General features: G+C 46.8%; 1 protein-coding gene and 1 non-coding gene across 2 annotated transcripts; one reads left to right on the top strand and one right to left on the bottom strand.

Moving 5' to 3' along the window:
- LOC122113088 lies at window positions 1-117 on the top strand. Its single transcript, XR_006148375.1, has one exon. It is a non-coding gene; the product is annotated as a U5 spliceosomal RNA (small nuclear RNA).
- Window positions 118-2,611: 2,494 nt separating this feature from the next.
- Window positions 2,612-24,877, bottom strand: Armh1 (armadillo like helical domain containing 1). Its single transcript, XM_042681169.1, has 11 exons — window positions 24,657-24,877; window positions 19,300-19,368; window positions 17,935-18,101; window positions 16,262-16,458; window positions 13,265-13,349; window positions 4,035-4,154; window positions 3,877-3,949; window positions 3,654-3,783; window positions 3,441-3,518; window positions 3,057-3,138; window positions 2,612-2,975 (listed from the first exon to the last, which is right to left on the bottom strand). The coding sequence occupies exons 1-11, from the start codon at window positions 24,860-24,862 to the stop codon at window positions 2,755-2,757; spliced, it is 1,428 nt and encodes a 475-aa protein (XP_042537103.1). The 5' UTR covers window positions 24,863-24,877; the 3' UTR covers window positions 2,612-2,754.
- Between the last annotated feature and the right edge of the window lie 2,685 nt (window positions 24,878-27,562).

The raw sequence follows: 27,562 nt of genomic DNA, 5'->3' as shown, positions 1-27,562 counted from the left end.
ATACTCTGGTTTCTTTTCAGATCGTATAAATGTTTCTCCTTTTACTAAAGATTTCTGACGCGAGGAGCAATTCTGAGTCTTCACCCAGTTCTTTGAGGCCTTGCTTCTAGCAGGGCTAACAATGATGTTTGAAAAACAGAAAGCTTTGTAGTGTTTTGGATATTATATATGTCTAGGACCTATTAAAGTCTGAGCGAATTTGCAAAGCATGCAGGACTTTTTGGTTTGATTTGGTTTTTGACTTGGCATTAGAAAATATCCCGATGGTTGAGTTTAAAAACTTTGGACAAGCAGTTTGTCGGTGGTTGAGGTCTGAGGATCATGGTTCAAAGCCAGCCCAGGCAGGAAAGTCTGTTAAGATTCTTACCTCCAATAAACTATCAGAAAACCGGAAATGGTGCTGTGGCTCAAGTGGTAGAATTCTAACCAGGAGCTGAAGAGCTGAGGGACAGTGCCCAGGCCCAAAGAGTTCAAGCCCTATGACCGACAAAAAAGAAAAAGAGTTCAAACAGGCAGGTGGCCAGGTATCTGTAATCCTGGCTACAAGACCGAGATCTGGTGATCATAGTTTGAAGCTAGCCAGGCAGGAAAGTCATTGAGTCTTATCTCCAATTAACCACCAGAAAACCGGAAGTAGAACTGTAGCTCAGTAGCTCAACGTGATAGAACAGCACTAACTTGGGCAAAAAGCTGAAGTATAATTGGCCTCCTCCCCACCCCTGCCCGGGACTGCCTTTGAACCATGATCCTCAGATCTCAGCCTCATGAGGAGCTAGGAATATAGGTGTGAGTCACCGGCACCTAGGTATAGTAGTGTCAGCATACAGTAATGATAACTGTACACTCATGTTTTAGGAAGTATTTTTATTATAAAGGTGATACACAGAGGGGAGTTACAGTTACATAAGTCAGGTAAATAGTACATTTCTTTTTAGAAAGTGTCACCCCTTCACTCACTCTCTCCCCACCCACAAGTTATATAGCTCATTTTCAACATGGTGTTCACTGAAGTACCATTGCTGCATTTATTCATCTTTTGTCCATTTCTGTGCTTCCCTTTATGCTGTCAAAGACATATAAATGAACAAACAGAACAAAAAGAAACAAAAAAGATGCCGGGCGCTGGTGGCTCACGCCTGTAATCCTAGCTACTCAGGAGGCTGAGATCTGAGGATCGCGGTTCAAAGCCAGCCCGGGCAGGAGAGACCGTGAGACTCCTATCTCCAATAAACCACCAGAAAACCGGAAGTGGCGCTGTAGCTCCAGTGGTAGAGCGCTCGCCTTGAGCTGAAGAGCTGAGGGACAGCGCCTAGGCCCAGAGTTCAAGCCCCACAGCCGACAAAAAAAAAAGAAACAAAAAAGAAAAAAAATCTCTTGATTTCATTTCCTGGAGTTCATTTTGATATGTGTGTGTGTGTGTGTGTGTGTGTGTGTGAGTCGTGGGGCCTGAACTCTGGACCTGGGTGCTGTCCCTCAACTCTTCAGCTCAAGACAAGCACTCTACCACTTGAGCCACAGCGCCACTTCTGGCTTTTTCTGCTTATGTGGTGCTGAGGAATTGTACCCAGGGCCTCATGCATGCAAGGCAAGCACTCTACCACCGAGCCACCTTCCCAGCCCGAGACCTGTATAATTTATGTCCACGTATTTTAGCTGTAGCTTCTGCATATATGAACAAACATGTGCTATTTGTCTTTCTGAGCTTGGCTTACATCAATTAACATGATTTGTTCTAGGTCCATCCATTTCCCTGCAAATGACATAATATTCTTTCTAATGGCCGTGTAAAATTCCATTATGTATAGGGACCACATGTTTTGGATCCACTCATGCACTCATTTGGGCTGTTTCCACAACTTGAATAATATGAATAGTGCAGCAATGAACATGGATATACAAGTGTCTTTATGTGCACACTCATGTTTATCATAACATGATTCACAGTAGCCAAGCTATAGAGTCAACCTGATGAATGGATAAAGAAAATGGCATATTTTCAGCCACAAAATACTACATGAAGAACAATGAATTGGGGTTGGAGGTGTGGCTTAAGTGATAATGTACCTGCCTAGCAAGAGCAAGGCAAGGCCTGGAATTCAAATGAATTAAGTCATTTGCAGGAAAGTGGATGGAACTGTAGATCATAATGCTAAGCAAAATAAGCCAGACTCAGCCAGGGGCTGTTGGCTCATGCCTGTAATCCTAGCTACTTAGGAGGCTGAGATCTGAGGATTCTAGTGCAAAGCCAGCCTGTGCAGAAAAGTCTGTGAGACTCTTCTCTGCAATTAACCCTCAGAAAACTGGAAGTGAAGCTGTGGCTCAAAGTGGTAGAGCGCTAGCTTGAGTGACAAGGCTCAGGGACAGCACCCTAGGATCTTAGTTCACACTCTTGGTACTGGAACAAAACAGACTCAGTGGATTAGTGTTTTGGAGGCCACCTGGGATTAGGCAGGCCCTATATTCAGTCCAGATGATGTCCTGAGCTTTCCAGGAGGCTAATTAGTGGCCCTCTCCTCCAGACCTGCGTTTTGGGAAGCAAAGGCATCCTCCTCCAATACATCACTCTAGGGCTCATCTGATGATCTCCCTTCTCCACACCGTGCACAACAGACAGATGTTGAAACTGTTTATTGAAGTCTTCCCAGACAGCAGCTAACTCTCTCCCCACCCCCAACTTCCCACCCAGGAAGCCGGGGGAGGTTCCCGATAAGGAAAGACCTTGGCCTGGGTTTGACATAGGAACAATTACTCTTTTCATTCCATATCCTTCTTCACTTTCTCCTCTTCCTTTTCCTCCTCTTCTTCCTCTATCTCTTCCTCCTCCTCCTCCACTTCTTCTTCTTCCTCCTCCTCCTCTTCTACCCTCCCTTCCTCTTCCTCTTCCATGGCTGTGATGTATTCCATCTGATTGGAATCATCAAAGTCGGGGAGAAAGGCGAAGTTGCGGCCGCTGGAGCCTCTGTGGAAGTGTAACGCTGCAGGCCCACAGCGGTGTGAGCTGGGGCGCTGGCCGGGCCCCGCACCCTGGCAGCCAGGGCTCCTCACCCCCTGCTCACCTTTGGTAACATTGACCTTGTTGGCTGCCAAGATGTCCGCCTGGATGCTATCGATCTTCCTGTACAGGTCCTCAGCGCTTTCCTGAGGACGGGAGCCGGAGGGGCAGGCAGGGGTGAGGCAGGGCGGGGTGCACTCTGCCACTGGGGTTTGAGCAGAGGGGTGCTGCAGGCAAGGCTTCCTGGGGTGCAGCTCCCAGCCCGACTGCCAGGGTGCAAGAGCGGTTGTGGGGACCCGGAGAGCGCGGACGGCCAGGCCGGTGCTGGGGGGGGGGGGAGGGTTGGGAGGTGGGGGAGGGGAGGTGGGGGAGGGGAGGTGTCTTTCTGACCCCCCACCCCCACCTCCGCACCTGGGCTGAATCTAGGGGGCCGGGAGGGAGCACTCACGAGGAAAAGCTGGAAGAGCTCTTCCCCCATGGACTCGCGCACGTGCTCCTCCACCACCGGGAACATCTGCACGAAGACCTGCGGCCCCCCCGCCCCCCGTGTCCATGTCCATCCGTCCATCGGTCCGTCGGTCCGTGCCGCGGACCGTGACCCTGGCCCCGCAGCCCTGCCCGCCCCCCCCCCGTCCCCCCCCGCCCCCCCCCCCCCCCGCACCTCCAGCGTCAGGCTGGCCAGCCTCTGGCTGTTGCTGTGGTCCGTGTTGCCCATGGCGGCCAGCAGGCTGTGCACCACGCGCATGTGCAGCAGGTCCTCCGCGACGCTCAGGCTGCCGCGCGCCAGGACCCTGGCAGGGGGAGCGGGGCCAGGCCCCGGCCGGCTCGGGTCTCTCCCGCCGCCGGCGGCTGGGGTGCCGGACCCACCTTCCCTGCCCGCTTACCCGATGGTCTTGGCGGCCGCAGCCTGCTGCAAGAATACTGGCAGGTGGGTGGTGAAATCGAGAACCGAGGACTCTGGGGGTGGCGGGGGGAGGCAAGCGGCCTTGAGGCCCAGGGCCCCTTCCCCGGCCCCGGCCGGACATCCGACCCGCCATCCTACCCGCGAGGATCTTGGAGCGCAGTTTGGACTTCTCCAAGGATGGTGTCAGCAGGGCCACCAGGCCCTTGAGTAGAGGGAAACGCACGTCGTAGTTGACCAGGTCCTTGATCAGCTCGATGGCTAGGAAAGAGCGGAGACGCTGGAGAGGCCGCGCCCCTGCGTGCCCCCCCACCCCCCATCACCCTTCCCAACACCCAGTCGTGGGCAAGGCCCTTCCAGGCCTCCTGGAACATTGTGGAGGCCACATCCTTACAGAACCAGCCCCAAGGGAAGGGGAGGAGGAGAAAGGAGGAGGGGCTGGTGAGCCACTTCAGCCAGAGTAGAGGAGGTTAGAGGTTAGAGTAGAGGAGGTTAGAGTAGAGGTTAGAGTAGAGGTTAGAGTAGAGGAGGTTAGAGTTGAGGAGGTTAGAGTCTGGATGCGGAGGCCCCACTGGTCTTTTATTTTTAATTTTTTTATTCTGTTGGTCATGGGCTTGAACTTGGGGCCTGGGTGCTGTCCCTGAGCTCTTTTTGCTCAAGACTAGCACTCTACCACTTGGAGCCACAGTACCACTTGATTGGAGATAAGAGTCTCACAGACTTTTCTGCTTAGGTTGGCTTTGAACTGAGATCCTCAGTTCTCAGCCTAGCGTTGTCAGCTCATTTTAGAGACTAAAAGTGTCACGCCTTTAGAGGGAAAAAGTTAATTTTTGTTGGTCATGGGGCTTGAACTCAGAGCCTGGGTGCTGTACCTGAGCTTTCTTGCTCAGAGCTAGCGCTTTACCACTTGGAGCCATAGTTCCACTTCCAGTTTCCTGGTGATTAATTAGTGATAAGAGTCTCATGGACTTTCCTAACCCTGGCTGGCTTTGAACTGGGATCCTCAGATCTCAGCCTCCTGAGTAGCTAGGATTACAGGCATGAACCACCAGAACTCAGAGGAAGAGTTCATTTAAACTCTGCCTGCACATGCAGCCAATTCCAAAGTGCTAAAAGTTCTGAGAAGGCTTGTTTCATGGCAATTCTTGTTCCTAGTCTGTCCCTGTTCTTTCTCTATATTTCCAGACAAGACTGCCACCTACTGGCCAGAGTTGAGAACTATGCTTCCATTCAAGTTTGGTTCCTCTTCTAGCAGAGAGCTAGCAAGACAGATAAATTACACTCTTGTAAAGATCTCCAAATCAAGCATATTCCTGACCATTTATTTTCTACCTCTGACTCCTGTGCCTTCCATATCTCTTTCCCCATATCCTGTTCAAAGCCCAATGTTGAAACATTAAAAGTACCTTTTAAGCCAGGCCTGGTGGTTCAACCCTGTAATTCTAGTTAGTGGACAGGCAGAGATGGGGATGGGGTGAAGTAGGATGGGGGTTTTGAGGTCAGCCTATGCATAAAAGTTCAGGAGACTCCATCTCAATCAGTGACTGGGTGAGGTAGCACATGCCTATTATCACAGTTACAGGGGAAACACAATGACTGGGCACAGTGGTGTGCGCCTGTCAACCCCAGCAACATGGGGAAGCACACGTAGGATCACAGCCCAGGCCGGCTTGGGTATGTGGCTTGGGTATGAAGTGAGACTCTACCTTAAAAATAACCATTGCATGGGGCTGGGAAGATGGCTCAGTGGTAGAGCGCTTGCCTTGCATGCATGAGGCCCTGGGTTCGATTCCTCAGCACCACATAAGCAAAAAGAAAAAAGCTGGAAGTGGCGCTGTGGCTCAAGTGGTAGAGTGCTAGCCTTGAGCTGAAGAGCTGAGGGACAGTGCCCAGGCCCAGAGTTCAGGCCCCCTGACCGGACCTCCCCCCCCTCCAAAATAACCATTGCAGCTGGGCATCAGTGGCTCATGCCTATAATCCTAGTCAATCAGGAGGCTGAGATCTGAGGATGGACGTTCAAAGCTAGCCCGGGCAGGAACATTTGTGAAACTCTTTTATCTCCAATAAGCCACCAGAAAACCAGAAATGGCACTGTGGCTCAAGTGGTAGAACACTTGCTTGAGCTGAAGAGCTGAGGGACAGTGCCCAGGCCCAGAGTTCAAGCCCACAATTGACAAACAACAACAACAAAAGAGTGCAAAATGAGGCTGCAGGTGGCTGAGGTGTCCAGCAAGCAGCAAGGTTGTGAACACAATCCCCAGAGCCTCCCACCACACAAAAAAGGCCAACTCCATGTATACCTATAGTCTCAGCTACTTGAAAGACTGAAGTTGGAGGATCACTTGAGCTCCAGAATTCAAGGCTATCCTGGGCAGCATAACGAGATCCTATCTCAAAAACAAAAAGGAACCAGGCACTGGTGGCTTACACTTGTAATTCTACTTACTCAGGAGGTTGAGATCTGAGGACTGTGGTTTGAAGCCAGCCCAGACAGGAAAGGAGATTCTTCCTTCTCCTTCTCTCCTCCTAGTCCTGGGGCTTTAACTTAGGGCCTGGGCACCATCCCTAAGCTTCTTTTGTTCAAGGCTGGTGCTCTACCATTTGAACCACAGCCCCACTTTTAGCTTTTTTTTGGTCGGTCATGGGGTCTGAACTCTGGGCCTGGGTGCTGGCCTTCAGCTCTTCACAAGGCTAGTTCTCTATCACTTGAGCCACAAGTGGAGCTGTTGAGGACTCGAACCCAGGGCCTCATGCATGTAAGGCAAGCACTCTACCACTGAGCCACCTTCCCAGCCCCCACTTTCAAATTTTTGATGGTTAATTGGAAGTTAAGTATCTCATGGACCTTTCTGTCTGTGATGGCTTGGAATTGAGAGCCTCAGATCTCAGCCTCCTGAATAACTAGGATTAAAGGCATGAGACACCAGTGCCCAGGTCAGACAGTGATGTTTGACTCAAGTCTCAGAGAGAATCCCTATCACAGAAAGCTGGCTGGAACCTGCCCAGATTCTAAACCCAGCAGCACATATATGCTGAGTTGCTCAGCAGAATCTGAAGCCCCAGAGACTCCAAAGGCTGAGTTTTCCCTGCGCTCTTAGTCTCTCATAATACAACCAATATGAACGACTATAACCTTTACAAATATTGAAAAGAAACTTATTTTTAATAAATTGGTAATTTGGTAAATTAGCCATTCAGCAAATTGCTCATTTGGCCAATTGACTTCTGGCAGGCATATGTTTGGCAAATTAACTTACAGTGAATTAGTCTACTTCTAATTATCATACATAAGAATGCTCATGTTCCTAAGGTAATAATTGATCTGTCAAGGATATATATCCCTGTTTTTGCAATTTGTTGTTCTCAAACCTGAAGGAGTTCATTTTGGATCTTCTCTGGCTACTCACCTACTACATCTAAGATCTATTAGTCTCTCCTCCCCTCCCTTTGGAGGAGTTTCACCAGAAACTGAATGGTTCATTTTTTTAACTTCAGTTCTGCACTGAGCAAGTGCAACAGCTCCTCCTTGTGGACACTTCTTATATGTGCAGCCTCTATATTCAGAGTTACATCAAGACTATTTTGACATGGTAAGACATAGACTAATTCAAAGAAATGTACTTTTTGCCTGACTTATGCAACTGTATCCCCATGGTACATTAACTTTCTAATAACAAAACATTTTAAAAAGCTGGGTGCTGGTGGCTCATGCCTGTAATCCTAGCTGTTCAGATGGCTCAAAGGATTGAAGTTCAAAGCCAGCCAGGGCAGGAAATTCTATGAGACTCTCATCTCCAATTAGTCACCAAAAAACCAGAAGTGGAGCTGTGGCACAAAGTGGTAGAGCGCTAGCCTTGAGCAAAAGAACTCAGGGACAATGCCCAGGTTCTGAGTTCAAAAAAAAAAAATAGAAAAAAAGAAAAGGCTAATTCAATCAATCAATAGACATTTCTCTTCTTCTTTTGTCTGTACTGGGGCTTGAACTCTGGGCCTGGGCGCTGTCCCTAAGCTCTTCAGCTCAAGGCTAGCCTAGCACTTTACCACTTGAGCCACAACGCCACTCTGGTTTTCTGGTGGTTAATTGGAGATAAGAGTCTCACAAATGTTCCTGTCCAGGCTTTGAACCTAGATCCTCAGATCTCAGCCTCCTGACTAGCTAGCATTACACGTATGAGCCACCATGCACGGCTTTCTTGTTATTTTTTTTTTTTTAAGACAAGGTCTTTCTATGTAGCTCAGGTTGGCCTTGAACTTTCAGTCAGATTACTGAGTTATAGTCAGATAACTCAGTTTCATTGTCATCACGAGCTGACATCAAACCAAAGGGCAATGTGGAAGCTTCCTGTTCCCACTGCTTCTGACACTATTAGCTATTACTAAATAAACATAGAAAGATTCTAAACTGGGCCAATATTGAAAGAAGCTGGGGCCTGGAGGAGTTTATCAACATAACTAAAGCTAACCCATTTTGTCACAATTTTTTTTTTCCCAGTCATGGGGTCTGAACTCTGGGCCTGGGCACTGTCCCTCAGCTCTTCAGCTCAAGGCTAGTGCTCTACCACTTGAGCCACAGTGCCACTTCTGGCTTTTTCTGCTTATGTGGTGCTGAGGAATCGAACCCAGGGCCTCATGCATACAAGGCAAACACTGAATTACCTTCCCAGCCCCTGTCACAAATCTTTTCAATAGCCTGGTCCTAGTGGTTCATGCCTGTAATCCTAGCTACTTAGGAAGGTAAGATCTGAGGACTGAGATTCAAAGCCAGCTCAGGCAGGAAAGTTTTTTTTTTTTTTTTTTTTTTTGGGTCCGGTCGTGGGGCCTGAACTCTGGGCCTGGGCGCTGTCCCTCAGCTCTTCAGCTCAAGGCTAGCGCTCTACCACTTGAGCCACAGCGCCACTTACGGCTTTTTTTTCTTTTTGCTTATGTGGTGCTGAGGAATCAAACCCAGGGCCTCAGGCATGCAAGGCAAGCGCTCTACCACTGAGCCACCTTCCCAGCCCATCAGGCAGGAAAGTTTTATCTTTACATAACCACCAAAAGAGACTCAGAAGTGCCAAGCCCCCATGGATCGCACCTGTAATCCTAGCTACTCAGGAGGCTGAGATATGAGGATCAAGGTTCATAGCTACCCAAAAAAGGCAGAAAAGTCTGTGGTATGCTTATCTCCAATAAACCATTCAGAAAAAAAAAATACTGGAAGTGGTGATGTGGCTCAAGTGGTAGATTGCTAGCTTTGAGCACAAAGATGCTCAGGGACAGCGTCTGCGCCCTAAGTTCAAGCCACTGGACTGGCAAAAATGAAACAAAACAAATCCTAGAAGTAGAGCTGTGGCTCAAGCATGCACGTGCGCACGCACACACACACACACACACACACACACACAATTTATTCAATGAACTACTGAGCAGCCATTGTGTTCCAGACACTGGGCTGTTAAAGAAATGGAGCAATCCTTGTTCCTATACTGGAGTTGCTCAGAGGTTGGGAGGAGAGAGATATTCACTTATTCAGGAAAGTAATAATGCAGAGTGTGGAGTCCTCCCTGCCTCCATCCCAACATGGAAGGATGCCCTAATATATGCTTGGCACAGTGCTGAGAAAGTAGGGATAAAGACCATGACAGTTACCCAGGAATTTTGCACCATCTATGTAAAAGGCTTTTTGGAGGTTAATGCTGTCATTGAGGGACAACTTGCTGGAGGGGGCAGGGTGGTATTAAGGAAGGAGGCTGCCATCTGACAAGGGTTAAAGGCAGGGTCCAAGAAGGCCTGAGTGGCACGGTGGCTCAAGCGGTAGAGCGCTTACCTTGAGCTGAAGAGCTGAGGGACAGCGCCCAAGCCCAGAGTTCAAGCCCCACGACCGAAGGAAAAAACAAAACAAAACAGGAAGTGATGGCAAGAAGGCCTGAGAAGAAGCAATACTTAAGCTGAGAGCCTTGGGAGGGAGAAAGTGGCTGTGTTTGCCAGGTAGAGGTAGGTGGGAAGATCTGAGGCATCTAACCCAGTCTCATTGAACTTCCTATCATGATTCCACTGCTAGGTCAGCACAGGATCAACGCCAGAAACTGATCTTTACTTAGGTCCCCCTCGCTCAGCTCCTCCTCAGATAAGAGCTGCTTGGGCTGTTAATCAGAGGGTTTCAACAAGCATTACTTCTCAATATACAAGGCCCACATACCCATCGGTACCTATGGGACTAAAACAAACTGATAATGCAGTGACAGAAAAATATGGCTGATACATTCCTTCATTCCCCAATCTTTTTTTGTGCTGTTGTTTCTGTTTTTTGTTGTTGCCAGACATGGGCACCGTCCCTAAGCTTCTTTTGCTCAAGGCTAGCACTCTACCACTTGAGCCACAGGCCACTTGTGGCCTTTTCTGTTATGTGGTACTGAGAATCAAACCTAGGGCTTCATGCATATTATTTTGGTCCGATCGTGGGGCCTGAACTCTGGGCCTGGGCGCTGTCCCTCAGCCCTTCAGCTCAGGGCTAGCACTCTACCACTTGAGCCACAGTACCACTTCCGGCTTTTTTTTTTCTGCTTATGTGGTGCTGAGGAATCGAACCCATGGCCTCATGCATGCAAGGCAAGCACTCTACCACTGAGCCACCTTCCCAGCCCCGGCTTCATGCATATTAGACAAGCACTCTACTACTAAGCCACATTCCCAGTCCTGTTCCTGTTTTTTTGTTTTGTTTTGTTTTGTTTTGTCCTGGGCCTAGGCACTGACTCTGAGCTAAAGGCTAGTGCTCTACCAATTGAGCCACAGTTCTACTTCTTGCTTTTTGGTGGTTAACTGGAGAAAAAAGTCTTATAGACTTTCTTGCCTGGGCTGGCTTTGAACCATGACTCTCAGATCTCAGCTTCCTGAGTAGCTAGGATTAAAGGAATCATTGGAGTCTGGCTATGTGCTGAATATTTTTTTAAATTATGATTTATTTAATGACTTCTTCTTTTTGTTGATGTGGTGCTGAGGAATCAAACCCAGGATCTCATGCATGCTAGGCAAGCACTTTACCACTAAGCCACATTCCCAGCCTGTGCTGGTAATTTTTTTTTTTTGTCAGTGTAGGGCTTGAACTCTGGGCCTGGGCGCTGTCCCTCAGCTCTTCAGTTCAAGGCTAGTGCTCTACCACTTGAGCCACAGCACTACTTCCAGTTTTCTAGTGGTTTATTGGAGATAAGAGTCTCATGGACTTTCCTGCCTGGGCTGGCTTTGAACCTCAATCCTTAGATCTGAGCCTCCTGAGTAGTTAGGATTATAGGCATGAGCCACTAATGCCTGGCTGAGCTAGTTATTTTTTTTTAATTTAATTTTATTTGTGAACATACTGTACAGAGGGGTTACAATTACATGGGCAGGATAATGCATACATTTCTTACCAAGCATTGCAGCCTCCTCCTTTGTTTACCCTTCTCATCCCTTTCCAGCCTCCCCCCTCCCCCCCAATCCCAATCCTCCTCCCCCCCCCCCTATTTTTGAGGTAGCATCTTGCTTCTTGTCTGGGTGTGAGCCTGAAGCATTATCTGCTTATTTTAGTCTTCCCTTTGTAGGTGGGATGACAGGTATGAACCCCCACCTTTCTTAGTCCCAAGTAGATAGGATTATACATGGGAGCAACTAGTTGTCCTCACTCCTCTCCTCTTCCTATTCCTCCTCCTCCTCCTTCTACTTTTTTTTTTCTTTTTGGTCAGTTGTGGGGCTTGAACTCTGGGCCTGGGCGCTGTCCCTGTGCTCTTAAGTTCAAGGCTAGTGCTCTACCTTTTGAGCCACACTGCCACTTCTGGTTTTCTGAGTGGTTTATTGGAGATAAGAGTCTCACAGACTTTTCCTGCCCAGGTTGGCTTTGAACCATAATCCTCAGATCTCAGCCTCCTGAGTAGCTAGGATTACAGGCGTGAGCCACCGGCACTTGGCCTCCTCCTTCTTCTTGCAGGTACTAGAGCTTGAACTCTGGGCCTCACACTTGCTTGGCTTGTTTCTTTAGCTGATACTCTTACCACTTGTACCATTCCTCCAACCTAGCTTTTTATTGGTTGTTTTAAGGATGGAATTTTGAGGACTTTTTTTTTTGGGGGGGGGGGGGGGGGTCTGGGCTGGCCTCAAAATTCAATCCTCTAAGATCTGAGTCTCCTGAGTAGATAGGATTACAGAAGTGAGCCACCAGCACCTGGCTTTTTTTTTTTTTTTTTCTGCCAATCCTAGGCACTGTCCCTGAGCTTCTTTTGCTCAGGCTTTCTCTACTTTTATGCCTCCGTTTCTACCATTCTTTTCCCAGAATGTCCTCCTCTGCATCTTTCTACCTTCCAAACTCTTTCCATTCTCCAATGCTCAGTCCTCTTTCCTTGTCCCTTCCTATTGACTACAGAAAGGTCTCTGAATCACCATAGTAAAAAGGAAGGAAATCACACCCTTTGAATGTCTGCTGTGTGCTGTGTTGAGAATGTAAGTCTTACAAGTCTCTCAGGCTGCTTTGAGTCTAGGTAGCTGTGTAGTCGTGAGAAATATACTTAACTCCCTGTGTTTTATTTTGAAAAACATAAAAACCACCATTCTTTCTTCACCATTCATTCACTCAAACATTTCAAACCTGGTATATGCGCCAGGCTTTGTATTCATGGTGGTTTTGAGAATGAAGCAAAATGATGTATGGAAAATGGCTTGCATCTCCGGCCCTCATTGTGTGAAATGTATTAATACTGTCATTATCCAGTTTAATTTCCTATAGAGAGGACATTCCTCAGAGTGGTTTTTTTTCCTTCTCTTTTTCTTCCTCCCCCTTCCTGTCCTTCCCCGCCCCCCCTCCTCTGAGGATTGAAGCCAGGCCTCACCAATGCTAGGAAAGTGCTCCACTCCAGTCCTAACAGTGTGACCTCTTCTACCATAAGAGGCTTGAACAAGAGGCAGCTTTTAATCCAGGTAGATTGTTTTATTTATGCCAGTAGCCAGTACTGTTGCTTGCATTCAGGACCTGGATGTTGTCCCTTAGCTTTTTTGCCCAAGGCTCCTGCTCTATCACTTAAGCCCTATCTCCACTTCATTTTTTTTTTTTTTCTGGTTAATTGGAGATACGAGTCTCATAGATGTGTCTGCCTGGGCTGGCTTCGAACTATGATCCTCAGATCTCAGCCTTCTGAGTGTGTAGGATTATAGGTGTGAGCCACTGGCATCTGGCTAGATCCTAAGAAAAGTTAAAGCACCATCTGGCTGATTCAAAGCATGACTATGACTGTCATATCCTTAAAAAAAACTGCTGAGCGTCATGGGCTCAGCATCTTCCACACAGAATGTAGAACAACAGGCTCTGTGATTGAGGGAAGACTCTGAGGCCTAATGTACCTTCTATCACCTGGAGGTGGCCACCTTACCTTCATACTGAACTTCCAGATGCATCGTGCCCAGCACCTTCAGCACACAGTCCACGATGCTGGGGTGTGTCGTTCCAATGATTTCCTGGTGAGATAAACAAGAAGACAAGGTGGTTGTCTTTAGACCTTGTACTCCTGGAATGAAACACCAACTTCCAAATCAACAAGTGCTATGGTGAGGGATGGAGGGAAGAACCAAACCAAACAAGCCCCAAAGAGTGACAGGGGAGCTTCCCAGGTTTCTACTGAAGCATCCCAGGTCTCTACTGAAGCACTAAGCTGAAGCTACCTGGTCAATGCAGGAACCAGAATTGCAGAAGCAAGAATCAGTCACTTCTTCTCTTAGGAGCCTCACCCATCAGCTAACCCCTCTTTTCTACCTCTTCCAAATTTACTTACACTCAGCTCATGGGCTCCTGTGAAGGCTTAGAGGCTTGGGAAGTTTCAAAGGAAAAGGTATCACTACTACTGGGCACCAGTGGCTCATGCTGGTAATCCTACTCAGTAGACTGAGGTTTGAGGATCCAAGTTCAAAGTCAGCCTGGGAAGACAAATCTAGGAGACTCTTATTTCCAACTAACAAGCAAAAAGCCAGAAGTGGTAGAGCAACAACCTTGAGTAAAAAGTTAAACCTTGAGCGTGAGTCCTAGTATTGGTGCACAAGCGCATGCACGTGCATGTGCACACACACACACACACACACACACACACACACAATCACATACACAAAGAAAAAGAAAAAATCATCAGCTCTCTGTACATTATCTTTATAATGACAGTAAAAAAGTGAAACAAGGGACTGGGAAGGTGGCTCAGTGGTAGAGCGCTTGCCTTGCCTGCATGAGGCCCTGGGTTCAACTCCTCAGCACCACCTAAGCAGAAAAAGCTGGAAGGGGCACTGTGACTGAAGTGGTAGAGCGCTAGCCTTGAGCTGAAGAGCCCAGGGACAGTGCCCAGGCCCAGAGTTCAGGCCCCATGACCGGCAAAAAATAAATAAAGCTGGGCATTGGTGGCTCATGCCTGTAATCCTAGCTACTCAGGAGGCTGACATCTGAGGCTCTCGGTTCAAAGCCAGCCTGGGCAGGAAACTCTGTGAGACTCTTATTTCCAATAAACTACTCAGAAAACTGGAAGTGGCGCTGTGGCTCAAGTGGTAAAGTGTTAGCCTTGAGCTGAAGAGTGCAGGGACAGCGCCCAGGCCCAGTTCAAGCCCCACAACTGACAAAATAAAAATTAAAAAAAAAATAAATACAGGGTATTTCCTTTAAAAAATCATTAGTAAGAGTCACAGAGAGCTGTCTATGAGAGGAAGGTTCTAGATTCTGTATTTGGATCTAGCTTGGCTGCTTTTCAGATGGGCACTTGGTAACCATCAAGGTCTATCAAGTTAGTAAGCAAACCCTAACTCCTTCCAAGTCAAGGTGAGTTTTCCCTGCCCCTCCCCCCTTTTTTTCTTCTTGTCAGTTGTGGGGCTTGAAGTGAAGGCCTGGGTGCTGTCTCTGAGCCTCTTTGTGCTCAATGATAGTGGCTCTACCACTTGAGCCACAGTGCTACTTCTGGTTTTTCATTTTTTATTTAAAAATTTTTGTTTATACGGTATCACGAATCAAATCCAGGGCCTCATGCATGCTAGGCAAACACTCTACCCTAAGCCACATTCCAATTTTTCTTTTTCTTTCTTTTTTTTTTTTTTGTTGGTCATGGGGCCTAGTGGTTTATTGGAGATAAGAATCTCATGGACTTTGCTGCTCAGACTGGCTTTGAACTGTGATCCTCAGATCTCAGCCTCCTGAGTAGCTAGGATTACAAGCGTGAGCCACCGGCACCTGGCTTTCATCACTTTTGAGTTTAGTGGCACTAAGCATATTCACAAGTTGCTGTACAACCTATGCCTCCTACTGGCTCCACTATTTTTTCCGCTTTTTTTTTTGGTCATGGGGCTTGAACTCAGGGACCGGGCACTGAATCTGAGCTTCTTTTGCTCAAGGTTAGCACTCTACTACTTCAGCCACAGTTGCCATTTCTGGCTTTTTGTGTTTCTGTGATACTGAGGAATTGAACCCAGGGCTTCATGCATGTTAGGTAGGCACTTTACCACTAAGCCACATTCCCAGCCCTTCCACATTTTCTCTTTTGGTCATCCTTCCTCCTAGAGATCACCTATTCTATTCTATTCATTTGTGTGTGTGTGTGGGGGGGTGCTCAGAACCTTATTTGTCTGTTTGTTTATTTCTTCAAGGCTGGGACTCTACCATTTGAGCCACAGCTCCATCTTCTGGCTTTTTGTTTCTGGCTAATTGGAGATAAGAGTCTCATGGACTTTTCTGTCTGGGCTGGGTTTGAACCATGATCCTCTCAGATTTCAGGCTCCTGAATAGCTAGGCTTACAGGTGTAAGCTCCTTCTCTATTCATATAAAGAAGGAAACAGCCTCAGACAAGTCAAAGTTAAAGTCTTTCCTACTACGAATTATTCTCTTCATTACACAGGAAGGAAACAGAGGCCAGAGATGTCAAATAGCTTCCCAGGCTGTTTTGGCTCAGAATCCTGCCCTCCCCAGATAGTCAGATCAAAGCCACTGAACATCCTTAAGCATGAGGTCTTCCCATGACCACCACACATGTCCCAAATATGACTTCACTCAATAGCTAGGACAGAAGCCAAGGAGGAAAAAAGGAAGCAGTTCTAGTTCCACAAGTGATGACTTGGCCTGTCACTTACACACTGTCTACACATGCACCCTGGCTCTTTCCCTTTAATCTTTTCTGCAGACTTCTCACTATCCTTGTTGCTTGTCACAATCACTTTGAAGTCTGCCTTAAGTAAACAGGACAAATCACTCTGCTGGGAGGCATGAACCCTGTGACCCACCTGGGCCTTCTAGAAGAAACACTGACTGCGGCATGAAGGGCAGACATGCTGGGGGAGGCTGAGCGAAGGTAATTATAAGACTGGTGCAGCTGAATCAGGACCCCAGGAGCACACAGCCTTGGCTCACCTGGGCGGTCCTGAGGGTCTGCAGGGACAGCTGCTGAGCTTTGGGAGACACGCAGGGCAGCAAAGCTATTAGACCTTTATATACTTGATTCTGGTACTTGGGGTTTCCATGTAGCAAAGAATCCAACAGAACCTGCACTTCCTCCTGGGTTTCTTCTGACTTAGACTTTGCAAGAAATTCTGCTATGGATCGTACACCTGGGAAAAAAAGAGAAAATGTTAAGTTGGATGTGATTTATGAAAACCACCTCCACTGAAGATTGCATGATAGAGAGCTGGGAGCCAGTGGCTCATGCTTGAAATCTAGCTACTTAGGAGGCTGAGATCAGAGGTTCAAGGGGTTAAGCCAGCCCCAGCAGACAAATCCAAGAGATTTTTTTTTTTCTTGGTCGTGGGGCCTGAATTCTGGGCCTGGGTGCTGTCCCTCAGTTCTTCAGCTCAAGGCTAGTGCCCTACCACTTGAGCTACAGCACCACTCCAGTTTTCTGAATGACTTATCGGAGATAAGAGTCTCATGGACTTTCCTGCCCAGGCTGGCTTTGAACTAAGATCCTCAGATCTCAGCCTCCTGAGACGCTAGGATTACAGGCGTGAGCCATCAATGCCCAGCTTAAAACATACATTAAAAAAAAAACTGATCACACTTGGAGAGGATACAGTTTACAAAATGCTTTCAAACATATCTCATTTAACCTGAGAAACTATATGTGAGGTTTTCATCCGTCTTTTTTTTTTTTTTTTTAACTTAGCAGTACTGGTATTTGGACTCACGAGCTTCATACTTGCCCTAGAGCTCTACTACGTGATCCACCTCCCCAACCTTTCCTCCTGCCTTTTAGCTTTTAGTTTTTTTCCAGGTTGTGTCTTGTGATTTTTGCCTGGGGCTGGCCTCGGTCTGCAATCCTACTTATGGCCTCCCACATAGTTGGGACCACGGTCCTGCACCATCATGCCTAGCTTATTGAGATAGAATCTTGCTTTTTCCCTAGGCTGGCCTTGAACAATGATCCTCCTGATCTTTACCCTGCAAGTATCTGGGCTTATAGTTGTGAGCCTCTGTATCTGGTGATTCGTTCCATTTTACAGATGAAGACATTGAGGCCATGGAGGAGACAGAAGGGAGAATCCTGATGAAAGCGCAGGCTGGGAAATGCTTTGAAAATGGGCTGCCTGAGGGTGCCATTGTCTTTACATGCCTCAACCAGAACATTTGCAATTCTGGAAATTACTGGGTTGTTTGCTTTCTCATCAGATGGTAAACTATTTGAGAACAGGGCCTGTATTTTACTCATCTTTGTATTCCTCCTCCCTTTGCCAATACCTGAACTATCATAAATAATCAATAATTTTACTTCTAGAGTTATTCACAACTCAATTTCACACAAGATTTTTGGCAGCAGTGAAATCGATCTTTGTTGCAGATTTGTGAAAGAGAACATATTTAAAATGGAGGACTTCTAAAAACCACCACTGAGAAGTTTGAGCAAATGATGTATCAGGAAAGCCATAAATCCAGTCTTCCGGTGGTCATGTGGACAGAAGCTAATTGAGTCCACTGTACTAAATGCTTCTTCCTGTGCAGTCCCTTGCTGTGTGACAGATTCCCCCACAGCACAGCAGGGCAAGGAGTAAGGATGCAGCCTCCCCGCCCCTCCTGTCACACACAGTACCCACCATAGCTTTCACAAATGAGCTCCTTGTACTTCCTGCCAGAGTTTGCGATAATCTGAAGGAGTTTGATGGATTCCTTCTTGTCCTCTTCCTTGATCTTCTCCAACCCAAGGATTTCCAAGAGTGTTAGGGCACCTCCAACCTCAAGAAATTCTACCAGGTACCGGTTGCTGTGTACGTAGGGGTATGGGGAAGAGTTAATAAAAACCTGTCAGGTTGCTTGCCCCTGACCTTCAGAGGGTTCCAAGGTTCTTTCTTCAACTTTGCCTCCTATCAAAGCAATGTCCATAGGAAAGTGATATAAAGTAGTACTGGATTCGTGTGTGTGTGTGTGTGTGTGTGTGTGTGTGTGTGTGTCTGTGTCTGTACCAGTATTGGGGCTGGAACTCAAGGCCGTGCAACTCTTGCTTTTGTTTTGTTTTATTGTTGGTCCTGTGGCTTCAACTCAGAGCCTGGGTGCTGTCCCTGAGCAATTTTGCTCAAGGCTAGCAGTCTACCACTTTGAGCCACAGCTTCACTTGCAATTTTCTGGTGGAGATAAATGTCTCACAGACTTTCCTGCCTGGGCTGGCTTTGAACCTCAATCCTCAGATCTCAGCCTCCTGAGTGGTTAGGATTGTAGTTGTGAGCCACCAGTACTTGGCTTTGCCTGGCCTTTTTGCTAAAGGCTGGTGCTCTACCACTTGGACCACATCTTCCAACTTTTTGCTGGTTAACTAATGTCTCACAGATTTGTCTGCTTGGCCTGGCTTTGAACCATAATCCTCAGATCTCAGTCTCCTGAGTAGTTAGGATTACAGGCATGAGCCACCAGCCCCTGGCTCTGAATTTTTTTTTGGTTGGCCATGGGGCCTGAACTCAGGGCGTGAGCATTTGGTCCTGAGCTCTTTATGCTCAAGACTGGCACTCTACCACTTTTAGCTACAGAACTACTTCTGGTTTCCTAGTGTTCAATTGGAGATAAGAGTTTCATGGACTTTCCTGCACAGACTGGCTTTGAACCTCGGTCCTGAGATCTCTGCCTTCTGAGTAGGATTCAGGTGTGAGCCAGGGCACTCAGCTGAGATTCTTTGCAGCATTTCCATTATCTGGGCTTTTCAGGGAAGTGAGACAATAATTGTCCTTTCTCTGAGTCCAAATGTGAATTGAGTGTCTGCAATTCTAGTTAGAGTGCTGACTAGTAAATGACCAATGGGGAACAGAGGTGGAGGAGAATGCAGCAGGGGAACACCACCACTGGGCCCATCTCAAGGGTTACCATTCCCCTCCTGATACCTAGAATTCCTGGTCCCCTGCAGTCTGAGTGCTGTGGACACCACAAGCCTGATACGCTATTGAGCCAGGATTCACCTCTGCAACACAACTCACCTGCTCACAGCTGACAAGAAAATGCCAATGGACCTCAGGATCTTTTCTAAGCACAAGCCAGTCATGTAGCTGCCCAACAAGTTAAAGAACACTTTCTGTGATGGTTTTCATACAGGAACCTGATCTTGTGTCTAATCCCTGGATCCTGGATCCTACCCAGGGCCTAGGTTGACAAAGAAGCTGAATTTGCATCCTTTGCCAAGAGGATGCAGGATGGGAAGAGGGGGACACTGGCGTGTTGCTTGTTGTCTAAGAAGTTCCCCCAGTGTAGTTTGGTCACCTTGGCTGTGACTGTTTGCTGAAAGTGAGGAAGGCTAAATGGAGAGAGCTGAGGATTGTGTAATATATAACGATTGCATCCATGAGTCTTAGCATACTTCATTTATTTTGTGTGTATGTGTGTGTGTGTGTCTCAATCCTCGACTTTGTGTGTGTGTGCTGTTCCTGAGGCTTGAACTCAGAACCTGGGTATTGTCCCTGAGCTTTTTTACTCCAGGATAGTGGTCTACCACTTGAGTCACAACTCCACTTCTATCTTTTTTGGTGGTTAATTGGAGGTAAGAGTCTCATGGTCTTTCCTTACTAGGCTGAATTCCATCCTCAGTTCTTACCAACTTCGTTTTTTTTTTTTTTTTTTGGTTGGTGGTGGGGCTTGAACTCTGGGCCTGGGTGCTGTCCCTCAGCTCTTCAGCTCAAGGCGAACACTCTACCACTTAAGCCACAGCACCACTTCCAGTTTCTGGTGGTTAATTGGAGATAATAGTCTCAAAAACTTTCCTGCCTAGGCTGTCTTTGAACCATAATCCTTAGATCTCAGTCTCCTGAGTAGCTAGGATTACAGGCGTGAGCCACTGGTGCCCAGCTGCTCAACTTCTTGAGTAGCTGGGATTACAGGCGTGAGCCACTGGCAGCCAGCAGCTCAACTTCTTGCGTAGCTGGAATTACAGGTGTGAGCCACTGGCACCCCACCATCATTCTTAGGCTTCTATAAAAAGAATTAGCTTCATCATTAATTCTCAATTTTGTATTTGCTCAAAGTTTTGCATGGGAGGTCTCTATCCTTATGAAGAATTGCATGGCTTCCTAGTAAGAATAACATGAGATGGTGGAAAATTAAATCCTGATTTAAAACAACCTCTGTATTTAATGTTATTTTTTAATGTGCGCCTTTGCAAAAAGCCTCATTGTAATAAAGCACCCAGAGCACGCATCAGCTTGGATACAAGGTATGAAATCAAGCCACAACAGAAAGAGAACCAGTCAACAATTACTAGGCTCATAACCCATCGCACGCTCTTAGAACACTTAAGAAATTAGCTGGAATTATTGCAGCTCATGGAGGATGACTGAGAGCTTCCACGACTGATAAAGGCTAATGTAATGGGTTGGAGGTAATGGTGCTTTGTTGGGGGGAGGGTGGGGAGGGGAAGGCAAATTATCTCTGCTGCACCCTGGCTCCCAGGATGCCAATAGAGGTAGAGACAGATTGGCTCATTAGGAAAAGCTCTTTACTGCAAGAAGAGTGTCTTCTCTGGAGCCCGGCTCTCCTGCCTGTTGCCGCCATAGCTAGAGTTCGGGCTATCAGCTCTCATGAAGTCTCTTTATTCCCACCTTGTCTTCTCCCTTCTCTCCCATGCCTGCTTCAGTGTATTTTCTCCATTTTCTTCACTTACTAGCTAGGCTGACCAATTTTTGTTACTTCCCTCCCTGGCCATACATACGTGTGTGTGTGTGTGTGTGTGTGTGTGTGTGTGTGTGTGACAGCATCCTTACAGCCTAGGCTGGCTGTACTCTTGATCATCCTACCTCCTCCTCCTCAGGTGTGGCGATGCAGCGTGATCGCCACACATGGAACTATTTTTGTTTTCATAGTCGTACACTATCATCTTTCTGGTTTATTGTTTCCAGCAATTTTTCTAGAAGATTACGACGATATCAGTAGGAGCTAACAGGGATTGCATTTATTGCATGCCAGGCACTGTGCTAACTGCTTTGCTTGCATTGTTTCATATCATCTTCATCACAGTCCTCTAGTGGGCCAATAGGACATCATGTCTCAGAAAAGAAGAGAGCCACAGGGCTGGGGATGTGGATTAGTGGTAGCATGCCTACCTAACATGCATGAACCCCTGGGTTTGATTCCTCAGTACCACATACACAGAAAAGGCTGAGTGGCTCTGTGGCTCAAGTGGAAGAGTGCTAGCCTTGAGCAAAAGAGTTCAGGACAGCACCCAGTCCCTAAGTTCAAGCCTCACAATTGAAAAACAAAAGCTAGTTAGGGATGGGGATTTGGCTCAGTAATAGAGCTGTTGCCTAACATGTGCAAGTCTTCAGATCTCAAGCCTCCTGAGTAAGTAGGATTATAAGCATGAGCTACTGGTGCCTGGCTCTAACCTACATTTTAAGCCTCTTATGCACATAAGACATTAGACTCAACCTAGACATATAGTCAGAAGTATTCCCTCTGGCCAGTGTTGCAGGCCTAAAGCCTGCAGTTTACATCCCTAATTTATCAGTGACCTACATGTAAGGAACAGAGAGCTGTGTTTATTTAAACCTTGAGTCCTGACTATCTAAAGGATCTCTGGTTCACTCATTTCTTTACCCAGTAGACATGTTCCAGGCATAGTGCTAGGTGACAGAAATGCAGCATGGATGCAACTGTTGACCTCACAGAGCTTATAGTCCAGTGTGGGGAGGGAGGTAGTAAGCAAGTAAAACAAAATGCTAAGGCTATTAGGAGGAAGTTCTGTGAATACAGATAAAAGGAGAACTTTGGGCTTTTCAAAGGGCTTTTGGGGAAAGTAATGTTTAAATTGAGGCCTGAATAAAGGAGAGGAATTAGTCATATAGGAGAAGGTTTATGAAAGGGGAGAGGGTTCATGCAAAGAGAAAAAAACAACAAAGAAATCTGAGGTGATCCACCAAGTGCACTTTCAATTCAGAGCAGAGATATCTTCAAATCCATTATAACTCTTGTCACTTCAGTGGTGACCAAATCTGTCTTCCTCCCTGATCTTCCTTTAGGGCTTCTAAACACAGGCAACTCAAAATTAGCATGTCTCAAACTCAGTTTACCTACCCCCAAAACTTGCTCTACTCCCCATTCACTGAATTCTCTTCCTATTTACCTACCCAGAAATTTGAGTCATTCTGGGGCATATGAGGAGAGCCAGGAGTTGGATAAGTAGGTATGGAGTTTAGATTTCAGAGGAAGGTTTGCAGAATCCTCCAATTGGGGTGATGAAGGAATCATGACAATAGTTACTGCTCAAGAAGAAACAGAAAACACACAGGATGTCGATAGAACACCAACATGTAAGGGAAGGCTCAAGAAGAGGAGAAATGGATATAAAAGCCCGGCACAGCCAGGTGCTGGTGGCTCTTGCTTGTAATCCTAGCAACTCAGGAGGCCGAGATTTGAGGATCATGGTTCAAAGCCAGCCTGGGCAAGGAAAGTCTGTGAGACTCTTATCTCCAATTAACCACCAGAAAACCAGAAGCGGCGCTGTGGCTCAAAGTGGTAGAGCAGAGACTTGAGTAGAAAAGCAAACAGGCTCCGAGTTCAAGCCCCAGGACCCATTAAAAAAAAAAAGTAAAAAATGAAAACAAAATAAAAATAAAGAAATAGATATAAAGAAAGGGGAAAAAAACTCAAGAAATGTTATTATAGAAACCAAGACAGGGCTTGGGAAGGTGGCTCAGTGGTAGAATGCTTGCCTCGCATGCATGAGGCCCTGGGTTCGATTGCTCAGTACCACATAAACAGAAAAAGCCGGGGCTGGGAAGGTGGCTCAGTGGTAGAGCACTTGCCTTGCATGCCTGAGGCCCTGGGTTCCATTCCTCAGTACCACATAAGCAAAAAGAAAAAAGCTGGAAGTGGCGCTGTGGCTCAAGTGGTAGAGCGCTAGCTTTGAGCTGAAGAGCTGAGGGACAGCGCTCAGGCCCAGAGTTCAGGCCCCACGACCGCCCCCCCCCCCTCCCGCCAAAAAAAAAAAAGAAAAGAAAAAAGAAAAGCAAAAGCCGGAAGTGGCGCTGTGGCTCAAGTGCTAGAGCACTAGCCTTGAGCAAAAGCAGCTCAGGGACAGGGCCCAGGCCTTGAGTTAAAGCCCCAGGACGGGCAAAAAAAAAAGAAACCAAGATATTTCTTGAATCTGAATGTTTTGAGAAGTGGGAAAGGTTGATTGACAAAGGCTACTTAAAGGCCAGTAGAATGAGGAATGTAAGGAATTTGAATGTAGTCACTGGTGGTTACAATTAGAAAATCACTGGTAGGGGCTGGGAAGGTGGCTCAGTGGTAGAGCGCTTGCCTTGCATGCATGAGGCCTTGGGTTCAATTCCTCAGCACCACATAAACAAAAAGAAAAAAAGCCAGAAGTGGCTCTATGGCTCAAGTAGTAGAGTGCTAGCCTTGAGCTTAAGAGCTGAGGGACAGCGCCCAGGCCCAGAGTTCAGGCCCCATGACTGGACCCAAAAAAAAAAAAAAAGAAAATCACTGGTAACCTGGGGAGAGCTGGGTGTATCAGTGGAGGGAACAGGAGTCAGAATGCAGCAGGCAGAGAGGAAACAGGGAGAGCCAACCACCTTTTCAACGAGCTCCACCATGAAGAACAGGAGATAGGCACAACTCAGGTTTGAGATGGGAATTTAATTTTATTTCTAGAGGTAGGAAAGATTTCAGCATATATAAATGTTGATGAAAAAAGTTGGTAGCTGGGCGCCAGTGGCTCAACCCTGTAATCATAGCTATGCAGGAGGCTGAGATCTGAAGATGGTAGTTTGAAGATAGCCCAGGCAGGAAAATCTTAGACTCATATCTCCAATTAACCACCAAAAGACTGGAAGTGGAGCTATGGCTCAAGTAGTAGAGAAGTAGTAGAGTGCCAGCCCTGAGCAAGAGAGCTCAGGGTCAGCATCCAGGCTCTGAGTTCAAGCCAGGACCAGTACACACACACACACACACACACACACACACACACACACGCACGCACGCACGCACGCACACGCACACACACACACAGAGCTGGTAGTGAGGTTAACTTACAGGACAGAAAAAGTGAAGTCCCAAAGGAGATAGTCGGGAATTCAAAAGAGAATAAAAACAGATTCACCCTACAGAGAAGGAATAGCTTCTTTAGTTCTGATGAGAGAAAAGAAAGACCAGGAGAGAATAAGGACACACAGGTTGGGAAGACAGGAAATCCATAAAGCTCTTGACTTTTGGGATATATTTAGATGTCCTGTTCAAAGATATGACAGAGATTCAAGAGCAAAGCTTCTTCACCATCTCATCTCTCTCTCTCTCTTCTTTTGAAGAGTGTCTACCTTTTTTCCCCAGACTGTTGGTTAAAGGATACGTGATTCTGAGCCAGGTGGTCAAACGCACTAGGAACAAGCTGGCTCCCTGGGAAAACTCCTGCTCCAGTTCAGGGGCAGTCTTGCCTTGATTGGATTCAATGAAAATTTTAAGAATGTTATTCCTTGCAGCTTTGCCAGCATTGTCCCACTCCTGCAAAAAACTCAGGAGCCTGCTAATTGCTGCCTGCTCCTTTATAGACGTCATGGCTAATCAGTCCTGAGGCTGCTGCAAAGGGAAGAGAGACAGGTTACCAGAACATTTAGGATTATGCAAATCTGTAGCCTTGTGGGCTTTGCTTTTCTATTGATTTTCTGGAAACTTGGTGAGCCTCTGACATGACTATGGGTTACCTGTGAAATCCACCCTACGGGGCTGGGAGTGTGGCTCAGGGGTAGATTGTTTGCCTAGAATACACAAGGTCCTGGGTTTGATCCTGAACACTGGAAGTGAAAAAAAAAAGAAAAAAAGAAAAGAATCATCTATTCCAGAACTAGCCATCTTCTATTTACAGGGAAATTCTAATAAAACTGAGAATATCAAGGCAGTACAGGCAGGTGTAGTGGCAAACACCTGTAATCCAAGCTGAGGCAAGAAGATCATAACCCTCGAGGCCAGACTCAGCTGCACAATGAGACCCTCTTTCAAAAAAGAAGAGTACGGGGGCTGGGAAGGTGGCTCAGTGGTAGAGCGCTTGCCTTGCATGCATGAGGCCCTGGGTTCGATTCCTCAGCACCCCATAAGCAAAAAGAAAAAAGCCGGAAGTGGCACTGTGGCTCAAGTGGTAGAGAGCTAGCCTTGAGCTGAAGAGCTGAAGGACTGCGCCCAGGCCCAGAGTTCAGGCCTCACAACCGGACCCCCTCCCAAAAAAAGAAGAGTACGAAGGTGGTCTGCTTTTTTCTTTTAGTTCAGCTAAACAGGTACTCTACCACTAGCCACGCATCCAGCCTCTTTTTGCTTTGGTTATTTTGGAGGTATTCAAGGTAGGCTATCCTGGGCTTTGATCCTCCTTCCTGTGCTTCCCTGAGCCATTAGGGATGACAGGCCCTGGCCAGTGCACTAGTCATTGTACTTCTCCCATACCTTGGATAACAGGTGTGCGCCACTACAGCCAGTTGCTGGATGAAGAGTCTCAAGAACTTTTTGTACCTGGGCTGGCCTCAAACTGTAATCCTCCAATTCCTACCTTCCAATAGCTAGAATTACAGATTTAAGCCACTATGTCTAGCTCAAGGTAGTCAGCTTTTTTTTTTCTTTTTTTCTTTTTTTCTGATCCTGGGGCCTGAACGCTGGGCCTGGGCGCTGTCCCTCAGCTCTTCAGCTCAAGGCTAGGGCTCTACCACTTGAGCCACAGCGCCACTTCCGGCTTTTTTCTTTTTGCTTATGTGGTGCTGAGGAATCGAACCCAGGGCCTCATGCATGCAAGGCAAGCGCTCTACCACTGAGCCACCTTCTCAGCCCCGGTAGTCAGCTTTTTTAAGAGCTAAAGTTTTCTCTGCTAGGACCAGCAACTAGATGATCACAAGTTACAAATGAAAATAAGGTGATTGCTAAAATCCTAGCCCTCTTTTTTCTTTTTTTGGTTGGTCATGGGGCTTGAACTCAGGATCTGGACGCTATCCTTGAGCTCTTTATGTTCAAGGTTGGCACTCTACCACTTTGGGCTACAGTGCCACTTCTCGTTTTCTGGTGGTTAGTTGGAGATAAAGGTCTCACAGATTTTCCCGCCTAGGTTGGCTTTAAACTGTGATCCTCAGGTCTCAGCCTCCTGAGTAGCTAGGATTATAGGTGTGAGTCACCAGTACCTGGCTCTAGCCTTCTCTTATGACTTATTTTATACTAGGTTGGAAATTGGGGTCTTTCACTTTCTTTCTTTTTTCTTTTTTATGTCAGTCCTAGAGCTTGAACTCAGGGCCTGGGTGCTGTCCCTGAGCTTTTGTGCTTAAGGCTAGTGCTCTAGCAATTGAACCACATCCACTTCTGGCTATTTGTTGGCTACTTGGGAAATAAAAATTTCAAGGACTTCCTTGATCTTGCTGGCTTTGAACAGGGATGCTCAGATCTCAGTTTCTTTAGTAGCTATGATTACAGGTGAGCCATTGGTACCTGGCTTGAAATTGCTGTTTTTTGTTCTTTGTTTTTTTTTGGTCCTCGTGGTGCCTGAACTTTGGACCTGGGCGCCGTCCCTCAGCTCTTCAGCTCAAGGCTAGCGCTCTACCATTTGAGCCATTGCACCACTTTGGCGTTTTCTGCTTATTTGGTGCTGAGGAATCGAACCCAGGGCCTCATGCATACAAGGCAAACACTCTACCACTTAGCCACCTTCCAAGCTCCGAGATTGGGAGTGTGGGGGGGGGGGGTCTTTAATGACTCAGTTCCCCCCTCCTGCTAAAGTGCTGCTTAACCTTGTATGTAGAGCTTTTACACTAACTCTTCAAAACAACTTAAAAAAAGTTAGTGGGAAGAAAAACTTCATATTGTATAGTTGGGTTAATGGGCTGTGCTTTGTAGGAGTCTATGTCCTTGGGAATGTTTTCAGTGGGGGAGGGAAGGTTTAAAATAAACCCGTTTTCCAAAAATAGTTGTGATTGAAAGTGTTATTATCCATAACAAATGTTAGTCAGTGCTGATGGGAGAAAGGCGTGTGCGATTCTTTTGTCTAACAGACAAGTGAAAGTCATATTTCACATTACCATGGGGTTTTCTGTGATTTACAGAATATTTGTGAAACATTACTTGCAAAGGCCTTGATTGATATGGAGAGAACAGCTTGTGTGTAGGGAGATGTGTATTTCACAAAGACTGTTCAACATGAAATTTACAGTCCCATAAAGTGCTTCTACATCTTCGCCAGAGATCTAGTTAAAAGGACTTTACAGTCTGAAACATCCGAAAATTGATTCTAAA

The sequence above is a fragment of the Dipodomys spectabilis genome, unplaced genomic scaffold (genome assembly GCF_019054845.1).
Source record: "Dipodomys spectabilis isolate Male_0828 unplaced genomic scaffold, ASM1905484v1 ptg000002l, whole genome shotgun sequence".
NCBI classification, from domain to species: domain Eukaryota; kingdom Metazoa; phylum Chordata; class Mammalia; order Rodentia; family Heteromyidae; genus Dipodomys; species Dipodomys spectabilis.
The sequence above is the reverse complement of the archived record's forward strand: the minus strand, read 5'-3'. Positions and strand labels throughout refer to the sequence as shown.

Excerpts from the sequence above, each read along its gene's own strand:
- Armh1 (XM_042681169.1), bottom strand. The coding sequence starts at position 24,862 with ATGACGTCTATAAAGGAGCAGGCAGCAATTAGCAGGCTCCTGAGTTTT. Across the intron at positions 19,369-24,656 it reads ACCACCTGGCTCAGAATCAC|CTACATGACTGGCTTGTGCT; the intron begins GTATCCTTTAAC and ends CTTGTTGGGCAG. Across the intron at positions 4,155-13,264 it reads TCTGGAAGTTCAGTATGAAG|CCATCGAGCTGATCAAGGAC; the intron begins GTAAGGTGGCCA and ends GCTCTTTCCTAG.